General features: G+C 47.5%; 1 protein-coding gene across 4 annotated transcripts; it reads right to left on the reverse strand.

Moving 5' to 3' along the window:
- Positions 1-1,410: 1,410 nt before the first annotated feature.
- STMN4 (stathmin 4) lies at positions 1,411-22,982 on the reverse strand. Of its 4 annotated transcripts, XM_066278559.1 has the most exons (8): positions 22,927-22,982; positions 8,830-8,920; positions 7,695-7,790; positions 6,997-7,077; positions 6,348-6,556; positions 4,915-5,106; positions 4,172-4,225; positions 1,411-2,019 (listed from the first exon to the last, which is right to left on the reverse strand). In XM_066278559.1, the coding sequence occupies exons 2-7, from the start codon at positions 8,840-8,842 to the stop codon at positions 4,205-4,207; spliced, it is 612 nt and encodes a 203-aa protein (XP_066134656.1). In that variant the 5' UTR covers positions 8,843-8,920; positions 22,927-22,982; the 3' UTR covers positions 1,411-2,019; positions 4,172-4,204. The 4 variants fall into 4 exon arrangements, with proteins under 4 accessions (XP_066134656.1, XP_066134658.1, XP_066134655.1 ...); XM_066278561.1 differs by lacking the exon at positions 6,997-7,077; XM_066278558.1 differs by lacking the exon at positions 4,172-4,225.
- Positions 22,983-23,732: the final 750 nt, after the last annotated feature.

The following is a 23,732-nucleotide window of genomic DNA, read 5'->3' on the forward strand; positions in this document are numbered from 1 at the left end:
TCCTCCTGGCCTTGGGTATTCCACTGGGAGGATGGAGACTCTGATGGGGTTAATTGGTGCGACTAGACCCTTGAGGGCATTAGTGTCTCTTTTTACTCAGAAGCAGACTGCTCTTAACAGCATGACTGCAGCTTCTCACTTTCTCAAGCACTGTGGCTTCCTGAAGCCCCCAGGGCTAGTCTCCACCTTCTGTCTAGGGCACTGACTTCTAAAGGATTTTGATTGTTACCCCCAGTAAGAAATACATTTTATGCTATGACCCAGACCATACATATACAAATATAAAACTGAAACAATTTCCTTAAATAATACTTTCATCATTGCCTGTGATCACTTTGATATTTTGTTTTCTACTCTATTCCATGTTTAAAAAAGTAAAGTTGGGTGGCTCCCACTAAGTTGATTCCATAATGCAATGAGTCACAATCATAGTTTGAGAAACACTGTCTTAGGGCTCAGATCCTAGTTTGGAAGTGTCAAGACCCAGCACAGTGCAGTGACGAAGAACTCACACTCTGGGAACACGGTGCCAGAATTGAAGTCCTTGTTCTCTTACTTATTACCTGTGTGGTCCTGGGCAAGTCACTTAGCCTTTCTATACCTCAGTTTCCATGTCTTCAAAATGGGAGAATAACAGTATCTACCTGGTAGGGTTTTTGTGAAGCTTAAGTGATATATATGTTTCCAGACCATCACTAGGCATCTAGTAAGCGTTAGCTGCCATCATCATCATCGTTTTCAGCATCATCTTTGATCCCTCCTGTTATCCTTCCTAGAATGAAGCTAAGTTGTAGTACCGCTGCTGGTGGTGGGAACCAATACCAAAGAGTTTATTTACAAACTGTACAAAACTAGACAGTGTGCGGGGAAAGGTGGGGTGATGCCCCAGGACCCTGTCCACACAGGCTCCCTCCCACTTTTTTTTGCAAGGAGGAGGGGACTCCTTCTCCAGCCATGGCTGCTGTTCTGGATGGCTGACTGCTGGGTCTGCAAGGACCCCTTCTGCGTTCCACTAACAGTTTAGTTCCTCACGCACTTCTTATGACCACTTAGAATCCCACATCCCCAAATTGGGGAGCACTTGCTTCTTACTACGCATCTTGGGGGCCATATTAGAAAGTCAATCCATAGAAAGGAAGATTGGATTTCTTTTCTCCTCAATTCAGTGCACCGAATCCAATAAGGGACAGCTCACAAAAAGGAGGACAAGAAGAGGAGGAGAAGGAGGGGGGAGGTACAAGAAGCAACAAACTTTTCAGTTATGCCAAAGGCTGGCATGTTTCAACCCAACCCACCATCTCAGATGCACTGATGGTCAAACTAAGGAACAAAAGGGGCACCTGGTGGTGGGAGCCAAATTTAAGAACATTCTATCAGTCAATGAACCAATTCAGGAAATAAAGAACTGGAGACTTGGAATAAATGTTTCATTGGTCATGATGATCAAAAGATGATGGTTAACACACACACACTCAGACCTCATCCCACCTGCTGCAGGGCTGACGCAACACCTCTGGGCCCCACCCCCTGGCTGGGCTTCTCTGGCCACAGCCTGCAGCTACTTCCCCACCCAGGACTCGGCCCTTCAGTCAGGCTTCTGCTCTGTCTTTAGCTTCCCTCAACATGGTGCCTGGACGCTCATGGTCAAGATAAACTGAGAGCTTGACCTGAGTCTGCAGTGGGCAGGGTTGCAATGCCCATGAGTCCTCCTCCATCTCTCTTTCTCTCTCTCTCTCCTCTCCCCTCTCCCACCCCATCATTGTTCCCCAGAAACAAATAGGATGGCTTCATTGGTCAATTCTTTACATGTACAAACACCGAAAGCAGAGGGAACACCCCTGGCCCCCCTCCCCCCAAACCCCAGTGCTGCGAGGGCAGCCGGCGGCGGCGAGGCTGCCTTGGAACCGCGGAGCTGCTGGAGCTGTCGGCTGTTCTGGAAACTTCTTTGGCCTCTGGACTTTACCTGGAGGCCTCTTCCTTCAGCTCCTTATTTTTCCGCACCTCTTCCGCGTGCTTGTCCTGGGAAGGAAGGGAGGAAAAGGGGCAGGTCACACCCGGGGTATAGAGGGAGGGACAAGCGAACCCAGAGAATGGCCACCGCTGGAAGTGAAGAGCAGGGTGTCAGGGAGTCCTGAGAAGGGACAGAACGTGACAGGTGAGACTGGCAGAAAGCAGGTGAGTGAGCCTGTTGGTGTAACACCAGGGAGCTCACTGACTGGGGCCAACCTTCTAGGGGACCCACCTCACGGTGACCCCAGTGCCCACCCACCTCCCCCTCCCTCACCTGGCCATCCTGGGGTTGGCACTGAGTATGCTACTTGACTTAAGATAAGCAGCCACTCAAGGTAGCCGGTAGAGGAACAGGCAGAACAGATGTGCCCCCTTGACGGTGTCCCCTATGCCCATGCAACTTGACTGCCACTTTTATTTCCTGTCTGTCTCCTTATGAGACTTGTCTAGCCCAATTGGTGGAAGATGGGGGCTCTTTAAGTATAAATAGACTGAGAAATTTTTGGAAATACTATCCAAATCCAAAAAGTGAGCTGTCATATAAATGTATTAAGAGAACCCTCTTTTGTTTCACAGCACAATCAACAAAAGATGGGAGCTGACTTCAAAGGCCCATTAGCTATGTGACCTTGACCAACTTACTTTGCTGATCAGGCCTCAGTTCTCCGGTCTTTAAAGAGAGAGGCATGTGTGGGAAGCTCGTTCAATTCTAGAATTCTGCGATTTTTACTGTTTACCCCTAGAGTTTATCATTATAACTCATTCATTGTGCAAAGATCCAAGGCTGCTCTTAGGTGACTTCCTTGTGGGCAGGGAGCATGCCTTGCTCTCTTCTGTATCTCCCAATTTCCCCTATGGTGCTTTGCACATAGCTGGTGTTCATTCATGGACCCTGCCACCCCTCTCGATACCATCACATCCAGATATTGAGAATCAGCCTGGAGCAGGCAAATGGAGGCAGTTGAGGTTCCCAGAACATACCTTAAACTACTAAATCTGTCCCTGGAGGGGCCCTAGAATTTTCCATGGTCCCGGGGAAAGGATGGGGAGCGGTGCATCTGAGGCAGTGGATCTCAACCTTGCTACGTGTATCAGTGCGACCCAGGAAGCTTGTTAAACTGCAGGCCCTCAGACCCCGTTCCTAGAAAGCCAGCATGAGTAGGTCTAGGGTAGAAACCATGTATCTGTAGTGTTAAACTTGACACCAGGTGAGTCTGGCGCAGGTGGTTGATGACCCACACAAATACAAAGGCATTGTTGAAGGTGTCCTTGGCTGAGCCAGGGCAGAAACTACACACCGATCTCCTGCCTTCCCTGGTGGGCAAGGATGAATAGAGGTCAAGATCCCAGAGGAGTGAGGCCCAGCTGAATGTCTGTTCCGACACCTTGCTGCTTTGAGTCGTACCCGGCCTCCAAAGCTATTACCTCAGAGCCTGAGTCTTTCCAATCTCAGCATCTACCTCCATGCTCAGCTGAACCCACTGGGCAGAGCCCTAGGTTTCTGGACTCCTTTTTCTTGGCTCTGATGGCCTCCTCTCTGACAAAAGGCCAGCAGGACAACTGGCGACTGGTCTCCCTGAAACAAGTATTGAAGGAGCCACCTGGACGTGCAGCCAAAGAGCTGAGTTCTAGGCCCAGCACCACTGTTTAATGGCTGTGTGACACTGGGAAGTCACTTAACTTTCTCTGACATGGTTTCCTCATTGGCAAGATAAAGATAACATTTGCCCTGCTCACCTCATGGACCGGTTGTGAGAACAGGGGTCTGATGAAATAAAAGTGTTGGACAGTCTTTTAAATATCATATAATACTCTAGCCTCAATCACTTCTTCTGGAGTTGGCCTGAGAGCCCATGCCCTCGTATCCTTATCCTAGATTCTTTATCCTGCAGGAGTTTGCTCCTTGCCATCCCTCAATAACTGAGGAGGGCTGAAATGAGACAAGATCACTTTACTCCTATCTGGTACTTGGCGGAGGCCTTGCTATACGCCATCAGAAAGATGGAGTTTAAGAGAGGAGGGGCTGCCACCTGCTGGCCAGCTGCAGGACATATGCAACATTCAAGATCCCCTGTGCAGAAATTAATTCTTTCTGGTAGCTGATGTGAAGGCCTGAGGCTCTAGGTGATGGACAGAAAGGAGCGGGGACCACGCTGCTCACCATGGGACGAGGCCACCGATCGGGTTCCGGGAGTCACCGCGCAGCAGGCGGCTCCTGGAAATAAAACACAGAGCTGGAGCTCTCCCAGGAGCTGCAGGAGAAACTGGGGCAGCCGTGAGACTCAGGAAATGAGGCCAGCGTGTTCTCAGCAGAATGGGCTGTATTCTGCTGACACGTGAGACCAACCCCAGCCCCTCACGTTTCTCGTATTTAGGTGACACCATTTGGTTTATTGACAAAAGGCAGCATATTGGAAAGACCCATGACTCCCTTGGTCCATATCAAGAGAGTTGGAAAGAATCATGTTTCCTGCTTAATGAGCAGCACAGGCCATCATGCCCTTGGCCTAGAGCCAAGAGCTCAAGTCAGCACCTTTCATTGAGTTGAATTGGTCCATTCAAGGATGAAGCCAGGAGTGTACAGCTGCTTGTTTACCCCTCCTCCCTTGCATTAGGCCTGCACTCTTTAGATGATAAGAGGTCTAATATCCCTGAGACAATGAGAAATTTCAACTGTCTAGCTGTGCAGCATGTCCCCCACGGAATTCCAAAGCCCATTTTGTGTTTCTTGCGTATGACTTCCCAAACCATCCCTTGGAACTCATTAAGGACCCAGCCTAACAGAAATATACCTGTTTCTGCCCGAGGCTGCTTGCTTCCTGAAATGATATAGAGGTCCATGCTACGTGCCATGAAAGAAAGAGAGTATCCCAGGAGTCTCTTCTCTGATTGGAGACCACTTACCTTTTCTTGCAGCCGTTCCAACATGGCGGCAAGGTGGGCCTCCCGGTTCTCCTTATTGGATTCCATTTTCTGGGCCAGCTTTTCTTTAGCCATCTTAATGAAGTTGTTGTTTTCTTCGATGGCTTTTTGGATCACTTCCCGCTCGTGTTCCCGTTTCTCCGCCAGGTGCTTCAGGAGCTCAGCTTCCTGGTACTAGGGACCCACAAAGGGAGAGAGAGACCTTTGAAGGTGAGCATGCTGGGGATATTTTTACTGTCATGACTTAAAAGCTCCACACCCAGAACACATGCTTCCCTGAGTCTGGTCCCTGGTCCATTAGCAGAAAGCAAGATACTTTCTGGATTCTCTCACCATACCCTCGGTTCTCTTTTCCTCATGGCATTCATTCATTCATTCACTCATTCACAAATACTAAATAACCATACACTATATACCAGGCACTATTCTAGCAACTTGGGGGAAAAAATCTAGTAGAGATACATAAATAACTCAAACCCAGATTAGCGTGAAACATATGCCTGAAGGGTAGAGAAGATGTGCTATAGGAATTCAAGGGAGGAGACGATTGTTTTCTGCTTGAAGGATGAAGAAAAACTTACATAAAAATAACATCAGAGTTGAGCCATAAGAATCAATAGAAAACGGCCCTGGCCGGTTGGCTCAGCGGTAGAGCGTCGGCCTGGCGTGCGGGGGACCTGGGTTCGATTCCCGGCCAGGGCACATAGGAGAAGCGCCCATTTGCTTCTCCACCCCGCCCCCCTCCTTCCTCCCTGTCTCTCTCTTCCCCTTCCGCAGCCAAGGCTCCATTGGAGCAAAGATGGCCCAGGCGCTGGGGATGGCTCCTTGGCCTCTGCCCCAGGCGCTGGAGTGGCTCTGGTCACGGCAGAGTGACGCCCCGGAGGGGCAGAGCATCGCCCCCTGGTGGGCGTGCCGGGTTGATCCCGGTCGGGCGCATGCGGGAGTCTGTCTGACTGTCTCTCCCCGTTTCCAGCTTCAGAAAAAAAAAAAAAAAAAAAAAAAAAGAATCAAGAGAAAACACAGCAGGCACATCAGGGGGTGAAAGTATACCACACTATGACCTTCCTCCCCTCCCCCAATTAAGGTGTCTTTTGTTTACTTGTCTGTTTTTTTCCTAACTCCCTAGTGTTTGTCAATGTTTTACTCTTGTCGCTGTGTATATAAGGCTACCTCTTGGAGGGCTGTATGTAATGCAGTGCCATATCCCTCTAACCAAACTGTAAGCTCTTAGAGACCAGGGACTTTTCCTTCTTTGTTCCTGCCAATGATACCTCATTCTCTGCCCTGCATGTAGGAAGTGCTGCCTAAACATTTGTAGGTTGGTAGTGACCTGACTCCAACTCCAAGCCACCACCTGTCTTCTTCATCTCCTTTTCCCTCCTGTGGAGATGGAAGGAAGAAAGAACAGCACTGACCTTCCGTCGCTCTTCAGCTGCTTCTAGTTTCTTCTGTATCTCTTCCAGCGACGGGTCTCTCCGCCTGGGTAAGGAGGCATTGAACTCGGGTACCCCATCAAAGGAGGGCGGCTTCAGGATGACTTCAAAGGACTGGCCTGAAGTGCATTTGTTCAGCTCGATGACTTCCATGTCAGAAATTACACACCAGTTCAGGTCTACCGTGTCTGCTGCAGGGAGAGGAACAGGCTGCTCACCCCTTGAAGACCGCAAGGGCACCCAGAAAGGAGACATGCATGCACACATATGGAGGAGACCTGGGTGCCCAAGACAAACCAGTGACCAATGTGCTTGGTCTGTCCTCAGTGCAGTACCTAAGGTCAATGGGTTCTGATAGGGCTGGAGGTTGGAGTTACAGTGAGGTCTTGGGCTCCAAGTTTAAGGTCCCAGAATATGTGGTTTCTTATAATGGCGGTAAAGACTGCTTTTGCTTCTGCCATAAGGCTCCTCCCATAGTTGAGCTCTTGCTCAAATTGTCATCTATGGTGGCCAACAGTGGTGTACTTACCCACCTCCCACCACCCATCTGCTCCTCTACTCTTCGTCCTGCTACCAATCTGATAATCTGATGTTTCAGCCTGTTGCCACCTCTCCCCCCTCTCCCTCCTACCCTGCTCTCTTCTTTCTCTCCAGTCAGCACTGTCTTTCCGCTGGCTTTGATCTTTCCTCCTACACTGTCTCCCACACCAGCCTAAACAACAGAAAAAAACAATCTCAGGTAACCAAAACACCCTCACCTCTCATTTCCAGACCAGACCCATCCCTTCCTTTTAAGCCCCAGGAAATTAAGAGGTGACCCAATCAGGATGTGCGCCTGCCAGCATCCTAGGACATGATGTCCTGGGACCCGTCAGCATGGTTATCACAGAGCCTCCCTGGGTGGCTACGGGGGGAAAGTCCTCTCCCACCTCTGGACTCTCTACCTTTCCCAGAGGACACTTGGTGACCACAGATTCTAATGATTTACACTGGTCTTGCCTCCTCTTCTAGTCTAGGTGTCCCCCAGGGGCACAATCTCTGCTTCCCCTTTGCATTTGTTAAGGGAATGAACGAAAGCTAAGATCAGGAGCGCCCTGCACAGGGTCTGACTCAGACCTTCAGCTGCTGTCTACTCTCCCGGGCCCAGGCCCATTCTGCCTTCACATGGTGCTCAGACCCTCAGAATCCACTGTGGTGATTTTATTGGCTCTGGGGGGAAAGGTGATGTAGAGAGGAGAAGTTCAGAAAACTAGGTGGGGTGCTGTTCTCATGGACACAAGCCACAGAAGCTCTGCACCCGTGGCTTTTCCTCCTGAGGCCCTCACTTACCTTCATAATTATAGGATGACTTATTTAGGGGATCAGCCAGGAAACAGGAGCAAAACAATGACACCAGCGGGAGCTCCTTCATCTTCTCTTTGTAGGCTGTGGAAACACCAGTAGGTGAAGATGGACACCCTCTCCTAGTCTGAAGGTCAGCATCCGGGTGGGTCTGGATGCCCAAGCAGCCGGGCATCCCCGGGCTCTGCAGAGGCACCAGACCCACCCCATGGCTCGGGAATCCATCCCCCTTTGCCCCAATCAGCCCTGCTTAGGATTCTTGTGTGTGATCAGATCCAATTCTGTCCACCTACCAGAACCTGAGCTTTCCAGAGCACTCAGATGATCCCATCTTCTCCTTGGTCCCTCATCTCCCCTCCTAGCGCCCAATGCAAAATGCTGCCAGGTGCTGCCCTGAGCACTGGTGTCTTTGCCCCACACAGCCAAGCACCCTGGGCCGAGCTCCCTATCTCCCCATACTTGCCCAGGACTCTCCATTTCTTTTGCCCCAAGCAGTGCTTTCCTGGAAACACTGCAGGTAAAGAAGTAGCTAAAGAAGCCTACCTCCATCCCTCTGCTCCTGCCCCTCACTGGGTGGCGAGGACAGGCTGTGAGCCTTCCCTGGTCTTCCCTGTGCGGTGGTCACAGCTAGAAGGGCTGGTGTCCCTGAGAGCTAGAGTGGTGCCCCTACCACTGTCTAGTCTTTCTGTGTCTGAGGAGGGTTTGAAAATTGGAAGGTTACAAATCAGAGCCCAGCCCCACCCTGGTCTGGCATACCCTGGCCCCTGCACCTTCTTGGGACCAATGTGACTTATCTTAAGCCCAGGCATGCTCTGGCTCTCTCAGCTCTCAGCTAATGCCCAGAGCAGTGCCAGGGCACTCTCCTCCTCATTTCCTCTTAAAAACTGAAAACATAATTGGCTGCAAAAAATAACCCATGTGCATTGTAAAAACTTTTTAAAGCACACACACAGAAGAGCAAAAGGAGGCAGAGCTCAGCTGTGCTCCCACCCACCACCTGGAGATAACCTCTTGTAACCCTGGGGGTAATTCCTTTACCTTCTGCGCACAGGTAAGTACATCTGTGCATGCGCAGAAACGCCCTGTGCTGCAGTGCCCGTCACATCAACAGTTTGGTACCTACCAGCAAGGGTCATGTTTTCGGAGAGTGAGAGCTGGATCCTCCCGAAAGTCACAGAGTACGTCTGTCACCAGCTCAGGATGCTCTTACAAATCTAAAAAAAGAGAGAGGTTTTGTATTTTACTGCTGACAGGTTATTTGCACAGGCAGGTATTTATTTAAGCAGGGAGGGAATCGCAGGCGGTGCCTGGTCTGCTCCCTACTCCAGGCCGTCTCCGTACCCACTCTTCCTTTCCTAAACACCAGCCGCTTCCACATCAGCCCAGTTAGGTTCAGTTTCCAGGCACCCATGATGGTTTTGTAATTGGTTTCCCAGTCTCAAGCCCCCTGAGTATGCAGATATGGGTCTCCCAAAACTGTATGGATTAAGAGGTGTCCGTCTTTCTCCCTGCGCAGCCAAGCAAGGGTGAGGGTGAGACAAACCCCAAGTCACAATTACCTGGGAGATGTTCACAGAGTAACTGTTATCAATTTCTCCTTATATCCACCCAGAGCTTCCCAATGATCTGTTCTGATATGAATGAGAGGGAATTAGACAGAAGATGTCAAAATACCTCTCCAGGTAAATACCTCTCCAGGTGCCCTCTCACTCCCTCTCCCAGGAATCACTGTCCTACGCACTCCTTGACCCCTCTTAAGACAACTCCAGACTACAGAAGAACAAACATTATTAAGGAATGACGTCTTCAAAATGTAGTTAGTGCGGAGATGGCAGTCCATGGGCGGGATTGTTCTGGAGCACAGAGACATGACTCCACACTCTGTGTGAGGCCTGGGGAGCCACGCGGGGACCTCTGGTGTTAGCAGCACACAACAATCCTACATAAGGCAGACAAAAGGGTGGAAAAAGGGCGAATCCGCTCTCTCTGCTTGAAGTGGGAACCCCGTATTCTCCTGCCGTCAGACACAGGAGCTCCTGGGTCTCAGACCTTTGACTGGACTGAATCACACCACCAGCTCTCTCGGGCCTCCAGCTTATAGATGGCAGATTGTGGGCCTTCTCAGCCTCCGTAATTGCATGAGCCAACCATTCATAACAAATCTCTTTCTATGGATCTATATATGTCCTATTGGTTCTGTTTCGCTGGAGAACCCTAACTGATGCAGCCGTCCTCAGTGGTCACCGTGCCAGCAGAGGGTGGGCTGAGCCAACAGCTTACCTGCTAGCATCCTCACAAGACAAAGGACTCAGACTGACCTAGAACCCCTTTCCTTCCTTAATGGGGACCAAGGTTTGTACTGGCTGGGACAGACAGGGGAGCCCGTAGGAGCAGTGGGCTCAGTTCTTGTTTGGGGCTCAACCAGCGTGGAGTCAAACTCAGACTTCATTTCTCTGACTAGTGGTCACTGGTCACTTCACATATTTAAACTTGCTTTCCAATCTTTATTCTGTACAGAGTTGTACAAATTAGATGAGAAAAGCCTAAGGAAAACATCCAGCAAACACGAGGTGCTTAATAAATGCTAGTTTCCATGCCTGGCGTTTTTCATGAGGGTGGGTAGCAGATGCCACATGCCTGCTTGAGGCGTTACCTCTGTTTTTCATCAGCCCTGCAAGGGCCGTCATGCCTATTTGCAGATGAGAAAATGGAGATTCAGAGGGTTGATGTGGCTAGAGAGTAAAAGAATGGAGATTTGAAGCCAAGTCAGCCGGCCTCAAAGTGCTCTATTCCCGCATCTTCTCCTCATGCTTTGGAGTCAGAGGTCCCGCCAGTCCTCCCCACCCCCGGCCGTGCAGCATAATGGGCCTCTCTCCTCGAAGTCAAGCTGACCCTGACGGTACCAGTGAATCCCTGAGCAGGGAGGGGGGCCTGAGTGCCTGGATGCGACATCCCTGGACATGAGCCTCCATTCTACACAATCTCTGCTCACATCCTGGCTGACTGTAAAGGCCACTGGTGGAGTGAGTGAGCAGCCTGACTTTACCCTGGGCAATCAGAACTGGGGGCTCAAATGGGTGAAGGGGAGACAGAGAATGATGCCCTGGGGAAAAAAGGGGAGCTGAGCTGGGATTTTCTATAGGAGCAGATACCTGGAGTCAGGAACCCTGTCCCTTATCATGAGGTGACAATGATAATTAAGACACTTATGAAGCACTTTACAAGTTACAGTTTCTGTCACCCACATATCCCAGTTGATCTTTGCACAAGGTTGGGCTAGGCTGACAAGAAGGACATCATCAACTTCACTTTCAGATAAAGAATCTGGGGCTCAGAGAAGTTAAGACTTTTGGCTAAGGTCACACAGCTAGCTGGAGGTAGAGCTGGTTCTAAGATCCAGGTCCTCTGACTTGTCATCTCTTCCTTGTGGGCAGTGGAGGGACTAGATGTTAACTTCTCATTCTTCAATGGCGCTGGGGACTCAGGAAAAGTCAGTCTGGCCTGAAGATATGATTTAATTAAAATATGTAATAAGTGTTTTCTACATTTCTATGGATGATACTGCGCTGCTCAGAGTTTAAGAGAAGGAAGAACCAGGTAGAGAACACAGGTCAGAGAGGCAGAGAAGGAAGAACCAGGTAGAGACATAGATCAGAGAGTTAGAGAAGAAAGAGCAGGGCAAGGCACAGATGAACCTCAAGATGGACAGAGGTACTCATGGCCAAGGGGTTTGTAACTGAGAGCACTCAGTTTCACAGGGTTGCACTTGGCATAACTAAAAATGTGTATTTGTAGACCATCTATTATGTGACAAATGCATTCACTTTAATTTTCATAATAACCCTGTGGCTTAGGAAATGCCATCTCTTTCTTGTACATGTGGGATCTGAGGCTCAGAAAGGCTGTGAAGTTTTTAAGATCACTCAGTGTGTTGGGTTGAACAGTGTCCTCCAGTAAGGTATATCCAAGTCCTAACCCCTGCAACTTGTAAGTGTAACTTTATTTGGAAAGGGTCTTTATAGATTTAACTAAGTTAAAGATCTCAAAATGAGAGCATTCTATATTATCTGGGTAGCACCTAAATCTAATGATAAGTGTTCTTATAAGAGACATACAAAGCAGAGACACACAGAGAAGAAGGGCATGTGAAGATGGAGGCAGAGACTGGTGTGATGCTGCCATAAGCCAAGGAATGCCTGAAGCCACCAGAGTCTTTGGGGGGAGTATGGTACTGCTGACACCTCAATTTTGGACTTCTGGACACTAGAACTGTAAGAGAATGAATTTCTGTTGTTTTAAGCTACTAGGTTTGCGGTAATTTGTTCCAACAGCCACAGGAAACTGATACATTCAGTGAGTGCCAGCCAGGGCTCAAACCCACGATTCCTTGACCTTATCTCATCTACCAGTGTTTCTACAAGGTCTGATATTTTCCTCAAGATAAACCCGGTACATGCACCTGTGGGTACATGGGGTCCTTATGAGCTTTTGTACCGATAGTCATGTCATTTTTGTTGCACTCAAGCCCCAAATGTTGCTGCCCTTGGAACATTCTGAGAAAGAACATAAGGGGGCAGTGAGTAGGGCTTGACTCTTCTGAAGGGTTCAGCAATGCAAAGGCGCCCTAAGCCATTGGCTGGTGGTAGCCACAGCAGGGAGCCCGACTTTACCCCTAATTAACCTGTGGCATCAGTGTTGGGTGGGGCTGGACACACTGCCTCTCAGCATTCAGCCTGTCTCTGAGAACTCAGGTTGTCATATGGGTTGGACTCAGATTGAAGGCACACCACTTGGGGGTTCTAATGAGGTCAGCTACAGCCTGGAGGCCCTTCAGAACAGCTCTGAAGAGGCTCCAAGCCTCTGTTCTCCCATCTTAGACACCAGCTAAGATGCTCCTGGGCACCAGCTAAGATGCATGCCACCAGGCCATGCTCCTGGGCATGTTCAGTCAACCCCAAGGCCTACAAATGAGCTAAAAGCTTCTCACAGTGCTGTGGGATCTGTTAACTGGCTTGGTTGTTTGGGTCATGTTGTCATGCCTGTAATACCAGCGATGGAGTGGGGTCACCAGGTCTGTCCTGGGACTGTCAAAAAGGGAGCAGTTAGGGTGTTATTGCCCAAGGTCAGAGAACAGATTGCCAGGAAATGCAGGAGCTAGGATGAAGATTAAGAGATAATGGAGGCCAGAATAAGCATGAGTCCATGAGGTCAGGCCCATCAGTGGGAAATTCTAGGGAGGACATCAGACATCAGAGCATCATAAGACAAAACCCCACGCTGAGGCAAACCTCTAGGCTTCCCATGGACTCCTTGTGTGTTTTCTGTTAAGGCAGAAGCCACTATCAGGCCTTGGGTAGCCTAAGGAAGACCAGCAAATGGACCACATTCAATAGTAGCAAAGATCAAAGGGGCCTTCAACTGAAGGCTGATGTGTCACAATAGCTCACTTGGCAACTACAGAAACAGAGCTAGAGCTCAGGACAGTGGCCTTCTGCCCAGTGTTTATCCCCAAGCACTTTTTTTTTAAGTGAAGGAGAGAGAGAGAGAGACAGATAGGGACAGACAGATAGGAAGGGAGAGAAATAGAAGCATCAACTCCTAGTTGCGCCACTCCAGTTGTTCATTAATTGCTTTCCCATACATGCCCTGACTAGGGGGTTCCAGTAGAGCCAGTGACTCCTCACTCAAGTCAGTAACCTTTGACCTTAAGCCAGTGACCATGGGGTCATGTCTATGATCCCACACTCAAGCCAGAGACCCCGCGCTCAAGCTGGTGAGCCCGTGCTCAAGCTGGTGACCTTGGGGTTTTGAACCTGGGTCCTCAGAGTCCCAGGCTGACACTCTAGCCACTGTGCCACTGCCTGGTCAGGCAGTCAAGCACTTTTGAAAAGAGGCGGGGCCACTCCAGGCAACCCTGCCCCTGGACTGTCAGTTATGATTCAGCATAGCAGGTGTTGAGAGTGACTCAAGCTTCAGATGCTAAAAATGAGAGTGTGATGGGTTATTATGCATTTAGTTTCTGCAATACCTCTAATCTTGCAATGGCTTTGGGACTTGATCATGTGATGGCTGTGTGATTGAGTTTACCGGAGGTCAGAGGTGGCCCATTGGGCTGCATTTAGGGTACATTGGGACTGATTGCTAGAATAGGAAGAGAAAGATCAGAGACCTCCAGGCCAGGGCAAAAGTTTGTTCTTTATCTTCTATTCTGTAGGAAGCCACTGACACCTTTTGAATAAGGAGAGAGAAAATGGTGATGCTAGATTTGTACCCAGAAAACCACAGACATTATCTCAGTTTATTCTTTGAGGTTTTTTTCTAATGAAGGGATAGGAGCTCAGCAGAGTCAAGTTAATTGCACCATGTCCTACAGGGAGCAAGGGTTAGAGCTGGGATTTTCATTCTGAAGCCTGGCTTTGTCTTTGCACTAGGTTATACTCCTAGTGCAAAAAGATTCAATTGGCAGCATGCTCTTGAGGGAAAGGTGAGGAAGGGAAGGCTAGAAACTGAGACTAGGAGGTAAATGTTGAGGACCTGCCTAGAACAAGTTAAACCCTGCACTGTTGGCAGCCCACCCAGCACCATTTTCCTGCACTGATCCATACATTTCCCCCAGCTCCAACATCTAAGAGCCTGTATGTGGAAATACAAATAATCACACATTTGCTTCCTAATGAACTGAACTGCTAGCATAATTGGCACAACTGATTAGTGATTGTCCCACCAGGCAGAGATTTGAGGCCATCAGGAGATGAGACACAGAATGAGTGAGTTTTGATCAGGGGTGAGAGTGGCTGGTGGTGAAGGTCTAGAAACAGGCTGTTGACTGAAGAGGGATCTCATGGGTTCCCCAGTTTCCCCCTAGAACATTAGAAGGTCAGAGATGGAGAGACCTGACCATCACTGGCCAGTGGTTTGCCACTGGAGGCAGCCTCACTCCCAGGAAATATGTGAGGCGTTTTGATGGTCACTAGACTGGGGGTAGTACTTGGGGGACTTTAGTGGGCAGGAGCCAGGTAGTTGAAGTATCTTGTATGGCATGCAATTTTCACACACAATCAACAATTGTCCTCTCTGAAATGACAATACCCTCCTTCCCGGGGGCCAGAGGTACTGCGATCACACTGAGGTGGTGGCAGAGATAGGATCGGAGTCCAAATTTCTGGGTTCCAGCATCAGTAGCCTCCCTTCATACTGACCCCTTCTCTCTCCCACAGGCCAGGATGTGAGTGAACAGCCCGCAGGGGGCCACCAGAGCAGCAGTAAAAAGATGGAGATGCATAATGGACACGACAGCAGATGGACTTACTTACATGACCAGAAGCGGTGACCCACACTCTCAGGCTGTCTGTTATATAGTCAGTGATCAGGAGCTGACAGAGAAGAGTAACCAGTTCTCAGATGCCAAGTGGCCATTTATTGGGTGCACACCTGACCTACGGTGCCCCCGAGTGCCCACACAGCCAGAGTGAGCAAGCATTTTATTTGTCCCTGTGAGAAATGCCTGGAGAATGCCATCAGGGTATGTCCATTGCCATGTAGACTATTTTTGAGAGATAAGAAGCTTATGTAAATCTAAGTAGTTTGAATAAAGTAGTTCCTGGCAAGAGTGTTCAGAGATCATAGGGGAACTCAGCACAGAATCAAGGCATAGAAACAATGAGTTCTGGCTCAGGCCCTCTGACCATGGCAGTACAGGAAGATGACTCTTAGGTCCAGGCCAATTATCAGTCTTTTAAAAGTTCTGTTGAGCCTGACCAGGTTGTGGTGCAGTAGATAGAGCGTCAGCCTGGGATGCAGAGGACCCAGGTTCAAAACCTTGAGGCCGTTGGCTTGAGCCCAAAGTCACTGGCTGGACCAAGCGGCCACTCACTCTGCTATAGCCCCCTGGTCAAGGCACAGATGAAAAAGCAATCAATGAACAACTAAGGTGCCACAATGAAGAATTAATGCTTCTCAGTTCTCTCCCTTCCTGTCTGTCTGCCCCCCCCCCCCGCTCTCTCGCAAAAAACCCCACAAACGTCCTGTTGAAGTTATGTATTCACCTGGAATAAGCTGCATAAGCTACCTATCAGATCATGGACTCATATCCTCTCTGTACAGTAACACTGGTTATTTCATGCTGGTCGGAGGCTCTGATTGGAAGCCACATCTTATATCATTCTTTCCATAATTATTATTGAATATTTAATTCTGTGCCAAGCCCTTGGCTAGGTCTTAAAATAACTAGAGGGGTTTTTGATGATGAAAAGTGAAACAGGTCCCCTGGGTGGGAATTTGGAGCCTTTGAAAGTTTCACAGATGCTCTGTGGGCCTTGGGCAATTCTCCGGCCATGATGTGGAACATGTTATAAAGGGAGAGGAGTGGGTGTCAAAGCACAGGCCAAGGAGGGCTAGTGAGACACCAGAGGGAATTGGAGCCAAGAAGAACAGCGTGTGATAATTGGCTTTGAGGGACTGGTGTTTGTCTAAGCACGCCCCTCTGGCTAGCTTCAAGAGGAAGAGATGGTGGGCGCCGTGGTCTGGAGTCACTGTCAGCCAGTAGTACCTAATGGCCTTAGAAATGCAGCTTTAGTTGTGCTTCTAGGAAAAAATGAGGTGTCACCTGTTGGCAAGCACAGAGCTCTGAGATTTATGTTTATGTTGGGAGGCAAGCCAGAAAAGGAAAGTGAAGTCTGGATAACAGACAGCCCCAAATAATCCACAGAGGTGACACTTTCTGGGCTATTTTTATTTTGAAGAACCAACATGTTAAAAGTAAAGCTCAGGGGCACAGACTTTCATTCAGTGTCACTGGATGGTGTGCAAGGCTTTGTGACGCAGGTACTTTGCGAGGTCCTGGGTTCAAAGCACTTGGAGGAATCAGCTTCTGGAACAAGCCTGTGTAATCTTATTCTAGTCACAACATTAGGAGTATTTTGTAGCATTTTACAGTTTACCAGGCACTTTCAAATGCACATGTATGCACATATGCATTTTATATGTAATGTTTAATTACAAATTTATTAACATAATATTTTAGAACATCTATGTGACAAAGAAAAGAACTGTCATCTTGCTACTTTCTGCTAATGGCATTTTCTTGTAGTTTTTTTCTTACATCTATTATCTGTGATCTGAGAATGTATATTTCACCACTTCATTCTCCCCAAATCCTGTGAAATAGATACTATTATACCCATTCTACACATGGTCAGTTCAGGTAAGTGACTTGGTTTGCCTAGAAGTCAGTAAAAAATAATGAAGATGGGATTCAAATCCAAGTCTTCTTATATCAAAGGCCATGCTGTTTCCAGTAAAGTCCCATGCTACTTCCTCAAATCCAAGGCCAAGCATAAATGAAAGCAAGGCAGATGATTGCCTCCGGTGTGTGGCTGAAGGATATACGAAGGCTCATTTGCCCCGAATCTGCCTCTCCGCTGTGGGTGGCATATGTGCTTAACATTCTCGCCATGAAGCTCTCCTTCATATCTGGCTTTGCCTCAGAAAGCCCCTGTTAAAATGTGCACACATGACCTATCGAATGTAATAAATTAAATCATTTCTGTGCAGAGCATAGGCAATAGAACTTGTAAACATTTTCAGAATGTTAAGCTCTCTGACCTAGATGGGAGGAGCCATGGAGATTACCAGTATTAAAACAATTTTTTTTAAATTTATTGATTTGAGAAAAAGAGGAAGTGTGTGTGTGTGGGGAGAGAGAGAGACAGGAACATCTGTTTATTCGTTCCTGTCTGTGCCCTGACCAGTGCCAGTGAGTAATTGAACTGGCAACCACTGTGCTTTAGGATGAAGCTCTAACCAATCGAGCTATCCGGCCAGGGCGTTTAGCATTTTCATTTCCCACCCTTTTCCAGATGAGGAGACGGAGGGCCCAGGAAAACCTGTGCTCTTCCCAGGATCACTAAGTAGCCATACCAGAGCCAGCATTCAAGCCTGCATTTAGCTATGCTACAGGGAGACTCTTATCTTTCACAATAATACTCTTGTTTTCTTTGGTCTTTCATTCTTCTCCAATGCTTTATGAGTTTTACATCTTGTTTTTATCTTAATATTTATATCTATGTTTCACTACATTGAGCATAAAACAGTATCTAGTGGTTTCTTTTGTATGAGATGGTTTTGTCAGAATGATCTGGATTTTCAGTTATGAATTACTGTTATTGCTTTATATATTGAGAATCTACTCTCTGCACTATGTGAGGTAGTAGGAAGGAATACAATAATGAATTTAACAGGTGTATTTCCTTGCCTCAAGATATTTCACAGTTGCATTCAGCTTTATAAGCATTTTGATTACAATCAGACAATGACTAAACTCTAGTGTTTTCTTTCTTCATGACCATTATCAATATTCTTTTTGTAGTAGAATTCTCTGATTTGATAAAAAAAACAAATTTGCTAGAAGAAATTAGTGAGGCTACTTGTGGAGTAATTTTTTTTTTCTAGGAAGGACTCATGGAATACTTGTTGGGTCCTTACATATCTGGTTTGGCGGCAGGTGCAGAAGACAGACCCGAGGCAGTATCAGCGGTCTAGTGTGTTTGTGCCATCAGCAGACAGAGCCTTTCAACCTGTTTCATGTGCACGGGTCCTCTCTTAACCACGGGGATAAGCTCTAAGACCCCAGTTAATGCCTGAAACTGCAGATAGCACTGAACACTATATGTCCTATGTTTTCTCCTATACATTCATACCTTTTCACTTAAAGGAAGCTCTTTATAGCTACTTTTAACATATCTGCACTGCCAGCATCACTACCCTTGCCCTTTGGGGCCATTATTAAGTAAAATAAGGGTTACTTGAACACAAGCACTGAGGTACCACGACAGCCTATCTAATAACTGGGATGGCTACTAAGTGATTAATGGGTGTGGAGCGAATACAGCTGGAAACTCTGGACAAAGAGATGATCCTCATCCCAGGTGGGCCAGAATGGGACAGAGTGAGAGTTCATCACGCTACTCAGAACACCATGCAAGTTAAAACTTAAGAATTGCTTACTTATGGGATTTCATATAATATTTTCAGACTACTATTGACCAAGGGTTACTGAAACCATGGAAAGTGAAACAGTAGACAAGAACTACTGTTCTCGATTTAAACCTTGCTCCCTACCTGGTCTGGATCCCTGGGCACTGACACCCACATGATCCACTGGAATTCTGCACTCTGCCCCTCCCCCTCCCCACTGGATCTTTTACCCTAGAGTCTGAGCTCAGCTGCTCAGATCTTTTTTCTGGATTCACGTTCCCTGGTTTGTACTTTGAACTCCTGGGTTGCTTGTGCCCTGTCATAAATTAGGTCAACCGCCCAGGCTCCTGCCCCTTCTGATCTGTTCTGTCCTCTTGCTCCCACCGCCAGCTGACGGCAGGGGTGGACACACAGCTGTCAGGTCATTGTTTTTCCCTATGGGAAAGGCCAGTAAGCCGTGGTGGGAAACATGGAGATGGGTATGTGGGCATGGGGGTTAATATACCTACATCTGTCTTTCTGTCTATTTAGTGGGACTAAAAATGCAAAACCTTGCAAAAATGCTTTTTAAAATGGCAGGGAAGATTGTTTTTTGGTCTTTATTCCTCCCCGAAGAAAAACAGAAAAAGTAACCTTTTCCAGACTATCTCATCTCTAAATATAGCAAATTTTAATTTTATAAGCACGTTAAATTAGACTTGATGGATGTTTATTTTCTGGGCTGAGAGAGAGGGAGAGAGAAAGAGAAGGAGAGGTAGAGGGAGAGGGACAGACTTTGGTTATTTTAAAAATTACATTATAAAAATTACAGGGCATTATAAAAATCACATTTTGCATATTTAAAAAATTTCCTAAAGATTTCTATCCTCCTGCAAAAAAGTCTCATTTCTAACTACTCGTGACTTCAAAATCTCTGGGAATTCTATGCCTCCAAGTGGGAATCTCCAGGTAAGTAGAAAATAATATAAAAATATCAAGGAGGTCTAGGGAGAACATCTTAAGGGTTCAGAAAAAAAATAAGCCTTTCTTTGGTTAGGATTTTTATTTTTAAATATTAAATTACTTAAAATCAAGAACATGAAAGATCTGAATTTTCCTGTTTTTTTTTTTCTTTCTCTGTGGCTCGGTTAATATAGACTCTCTCTCTCTCTCCTCTCTCTTTCTTTTTCTTTCTCCCTCTCTCTCCTTCCTTCTTTTCCCCATGTCCCTTGTTTCTGCTCCACTGCCTTTCTCTCTGGATCTTGCTTCATCAGTCTTTGTTGCTCTATGTAAGTCTCGTCAGCAGCCCCATTTTTGTTTCATAGGTTGAATGTGGTTCCAATGGCCTGGCTGGATGAGAGAAGGCAGCCAACCTCACTTGGCTCTTGGATTTCTTTTATGGAGCCAAATAAAATCTAGATATTAAACAAAACTTCAATACACTCCCATTACCCCACTGCAAATAGAGTGTCTGCTTAATAGTCTGCTCAGGACACAAGACTTCTCTATCTTTGATGGATCCTTAGAACAAAGTATCTCCCTAAAGAGACATAATTTTTTTTTTCCATTTAAAACAATACTTGGGTTCAGTTGTACCTCTGGGCACTTATTTTGTACCTGGTAATAAGGACACGTATGAATAAGACAGTTCTCCTTACAAGACGTTCAGTCTACAACATGGGTGGAGCTTGAGGACATTATGTTAAGTGAAATAAGCCAGTCACAAAAAAGACAAATACTGTGTGATCCCACTTATATGACAGAATATAGAATGATGGTTGCCATGGACTGGGGGGAGGGGAGCAGGCAGTTATTGTTTAATGGGGACAAAGTTTCAGTTTGAAAAATTGAGCCTGGCCAGGGGGTGGCACAGTGGATAGAGCATTGGACTGAGATGTGGAGGAACCAGATTTGAAACCCCGGGGTCTCCGGTTTGAGCGTAGGCTCACCAGCTTGAACGCGGGATTGCTGGCTTGAGCCCCAGGTTGCTGGCTTGAGCAAGGGGTCACTCGCTCTGCTGTAGCCCCTGGGTCAAGGCACATATGAGAAAGCAATCAATGAACAACTAAGGAGACAAAGGAGCCACAAAGAAGAATTGATACTTTTCATCGCTCTCCTTTCCTGTCTGTCTGTTCCTATCTGTCCCTCTCTCTGATTCTCTGTCTCTGTCACACATAAAAATAGTTGAAAAGGTTCTGAAGATAGATGGTGGTGATGGTTGAACAACAATGTGAATTCACTTAGTGCCACTGAATGGTACACTGGAAAATGATTAAAATGGTAAATTTCATATTATGTGAATTTTACCACAATTAAAAAAATTAAAAGGAAGTTTATAGTCTAATCTAGTAAGAATTATTTATCCACAGGCTTACAGTCTTATAGTTAGAAAAAGGAGTTTGAGGTCTCTCAGCCCAATGTTTCTCTAACCTTTTTCTTGAGATCCATAATAAAAAACTACATTTTTATATCATAATCCAGTTGTATATATCATGCTATTGATATATACACATATAGTCACTGGTCCATTCACATACACAGGCAAACATAAATGTATACATGACTGAAATATAAACATGAATATACTTATATTTATAAATATATACATAACTAAAATATGTAACTGAAAGTGGTACAGGAAACATTATTTATTCTACTATATGGGGTATGTTCTGACTCTTTCACACTATTTTAGCCCATTTTATTTAAAAAAGACAGTTAAAATCCATGAACTGATTTCACAATCCACTAATTGGTCTCAATCTACAGTTTGCAAAACAGTAACCCAGACTAGTCTCCAACACAATGCAGAAATCTCCTCTATACCCACCCTGCTGGGTGGTAATACAATTTCTGTTTGAATGCTTTTTGGGTTGGGGAACTCGCTCTCTACAATACTCTATGATGGATTCATTTAGCCATTAAAGATCCTCACCTACTCCAAACCTGTCCCAGAAGGGCTGGGGCCCTCTGATAGGTGTTCAGGTGCTGGTGATGGTAAGTGGGCTTCAAGGAGGAGTAAAGGCATAGTTCTGGGACAGCAAGGTGGGGGCTTGGGGCGAGCTGAGGCAAGGGACGGTTGGCTCAGCTGGAGGACAGAGCAGGGTCTCTGAGAGACTCGAGCTCCGCTGGGCAGACCTTGTGCCCCGGCCTCCTCGGTGCTTGCTCCTGTACTCTGATTATTTCCTCATCTGACCGATGATCTCATTCTCCCAGCACCCTGACTCCCTACCTGTGGGAGGGGTTTCCTCCCCCTCTAGGGGCCCTCAGCCTCAGTAGAGACAATTCCTCTCCTTCCCTCTCCACCTCCCAACCTCCCTGCAGGACTCAAGCAGGCCACTGCTGGCCATCCCTCCTATTTTTATGGTCTTGAAACATGGGGTATCCCTGCCCTGGTGTTCAGACATGGGCTGCCTGAGTATATCTGAACCTTCTCAAGGGGTCCTGGAGACCTGCCCTTTTTCAGGACAATGAGACTCCTCCACACCTGACTATCTCTTCTTGGCAGGAATAAAACAAAGACAGCACCACCATGTGGGGATAGCTGGCCGGTGGATGTCAACCCTCTGGGTCCTGCCTGAGAAGAGGACAGTGCCTATACTCCAGGGGAGGGTGGCAGGCGGAGTGAGGAGGAGCCGGAATGGCCACAAGCAGGGAACAGGGCGTGGCCGTTGTGGGTCCCCTCAGTTTGCAGCTTTACAGCCGGCCACCCTGCCTGGTGTTGGTAGGATCAGGTTGACTTCAGGGCAGGGCGGGGCAAGAAAGAAGTGGTGATCTCATTGCATCCTTAGAACCAAGAGAAAAAAGTAACTCAGTGCAGATAGAGGAAAAAGAAATGGATGATACAAAGGGAAAAGCTGGGGCTGAGGAAGGAAATGTAAAACACAGGGCTGCTTCTAGCTCAAAAGGGGTCTGGGGGTCAGAGCCAGCTCCAGGGAAGCCAGACTCTGAGCAACACCTTCCTTCTCAGCAACAAAATATTTTTATGCAGAAGAAAAACTCACTGTGGACATCTGACCCAGGCAGTTTCCGCTCATCCTCTCTCCTGAGCACAGGAATAGAAGGCGTGCCTGCAGCCCTCTGTCAAGGCCATTTTCCCCTCCTCTCCCAATTTACCGAGATTTGACAAAGTTTAATTGATTGAGTTAAACCAAAAAGCAACACAATAGGCGCCAAACCCTTCGCTGTTTCTCCTCTTTGAAGCTGCTGGTTTTCTTTATCTTTTATCTGAAAAGCCTCAAATAATTTGCATTTCATTTCTACTTACCTGCAGTCCAGTTAGAGGCAAGCTGTTCCCTTCTTCACTCCCTCAATTAGTGGTACCCTAGGCTTCTCTCCACATCAGCTCTTGCCATGACATCACCTCCAAGCTCTGTGATTGGCCAACAGTGGTTGCTTGGCAATTGGACAGTCTCCTCTGGCAAAGTAGGGATTGCCTGAGTGAGTAACTCTTAGCAGACCGGGGAGTGGAAGATGATGTCACACAAATAGCCTGCCTGCTTTCCCGCTGCCTGTAGAGCGGGGAACCGGAGGCTGAGGGTAGGGATGGAGAGAGAAAGAGGCAGCGGTGTGGGAAGGTGGGGGTGAAGGCACAGCCTGCAAGCTGAGCCGCCCAGGGAGCCAGAGCACCTGGAGAGGGGGAATGATGAATGATTTCCAGAATTTTTAGCTCTTTTAGATCTGAGGGTGGGAGAATATGGAATCTAGAGGAGAAATCAGAAAGCACAGATAAATCCTAAAAATAGTTTCCCAGAGGGGTTGGTGCATTTCCAGCTCTGTCAGAAGGGCTGGTGGGTTTGAACAGTGACTCAGAAGGCAAGGGAGGACTGCAGGTACCCCAGCCCCTGGGGGCAGGAAAGGTGCGGCACAGGGGCCCTAGGAAAGCAGGGCTTCCTTCCACCCACTCACCGCCTGTGCTGTGGCTACTTGACCAGAGCTGGAGGGTCCTCAATATCCTGCCAGCCCATGAGAGCTTCCAGAGGGGTCTCCTGATCAGAGCTGAAGCTGAGGGTCCTCACTACCATGGGGAGGGGTTCTTAAATGAGGCGGAACCCTGAGAGGAAGCAATGGGTC

The sequence above is a fragment of the Saccopteryx bilineata genome, chromosome 1 (genome assembly GCF_036850765.1).
Source record: "Saccopteryx bilineata isolate mSacBil1 chromosome 1, mSacBil1_pri_phased_curated, whole genome shotgun sequence".
NCBI classification, from domain to species: Eukaryota; Metazoa; Chordata; class Mammalia; order Chiroptera; family Emballonuridae; genus Saccopteryx; species Saccopteryx bilineata.

Bases quoted from the DNA above. Each gene is read 5' to 3' on its own strand.
- STMN4 (XM_066278558.1), bottom strand. The intron at 7,078-7,694 runs GTAAGTGAGGGC...TCTGTTGTTTAG, and splicing joins GTCATCCTATAATTATGAAG to GCTGGTGTGGGAGACAGTGT. The intron at 2,020-4,914 runs GTAAGTGGTCTC...CTTCCTTCCCAG, and splicing joins TGGAACGGCTGCAAGAAAAG to GACAAGCACGCGGAAGAGGT.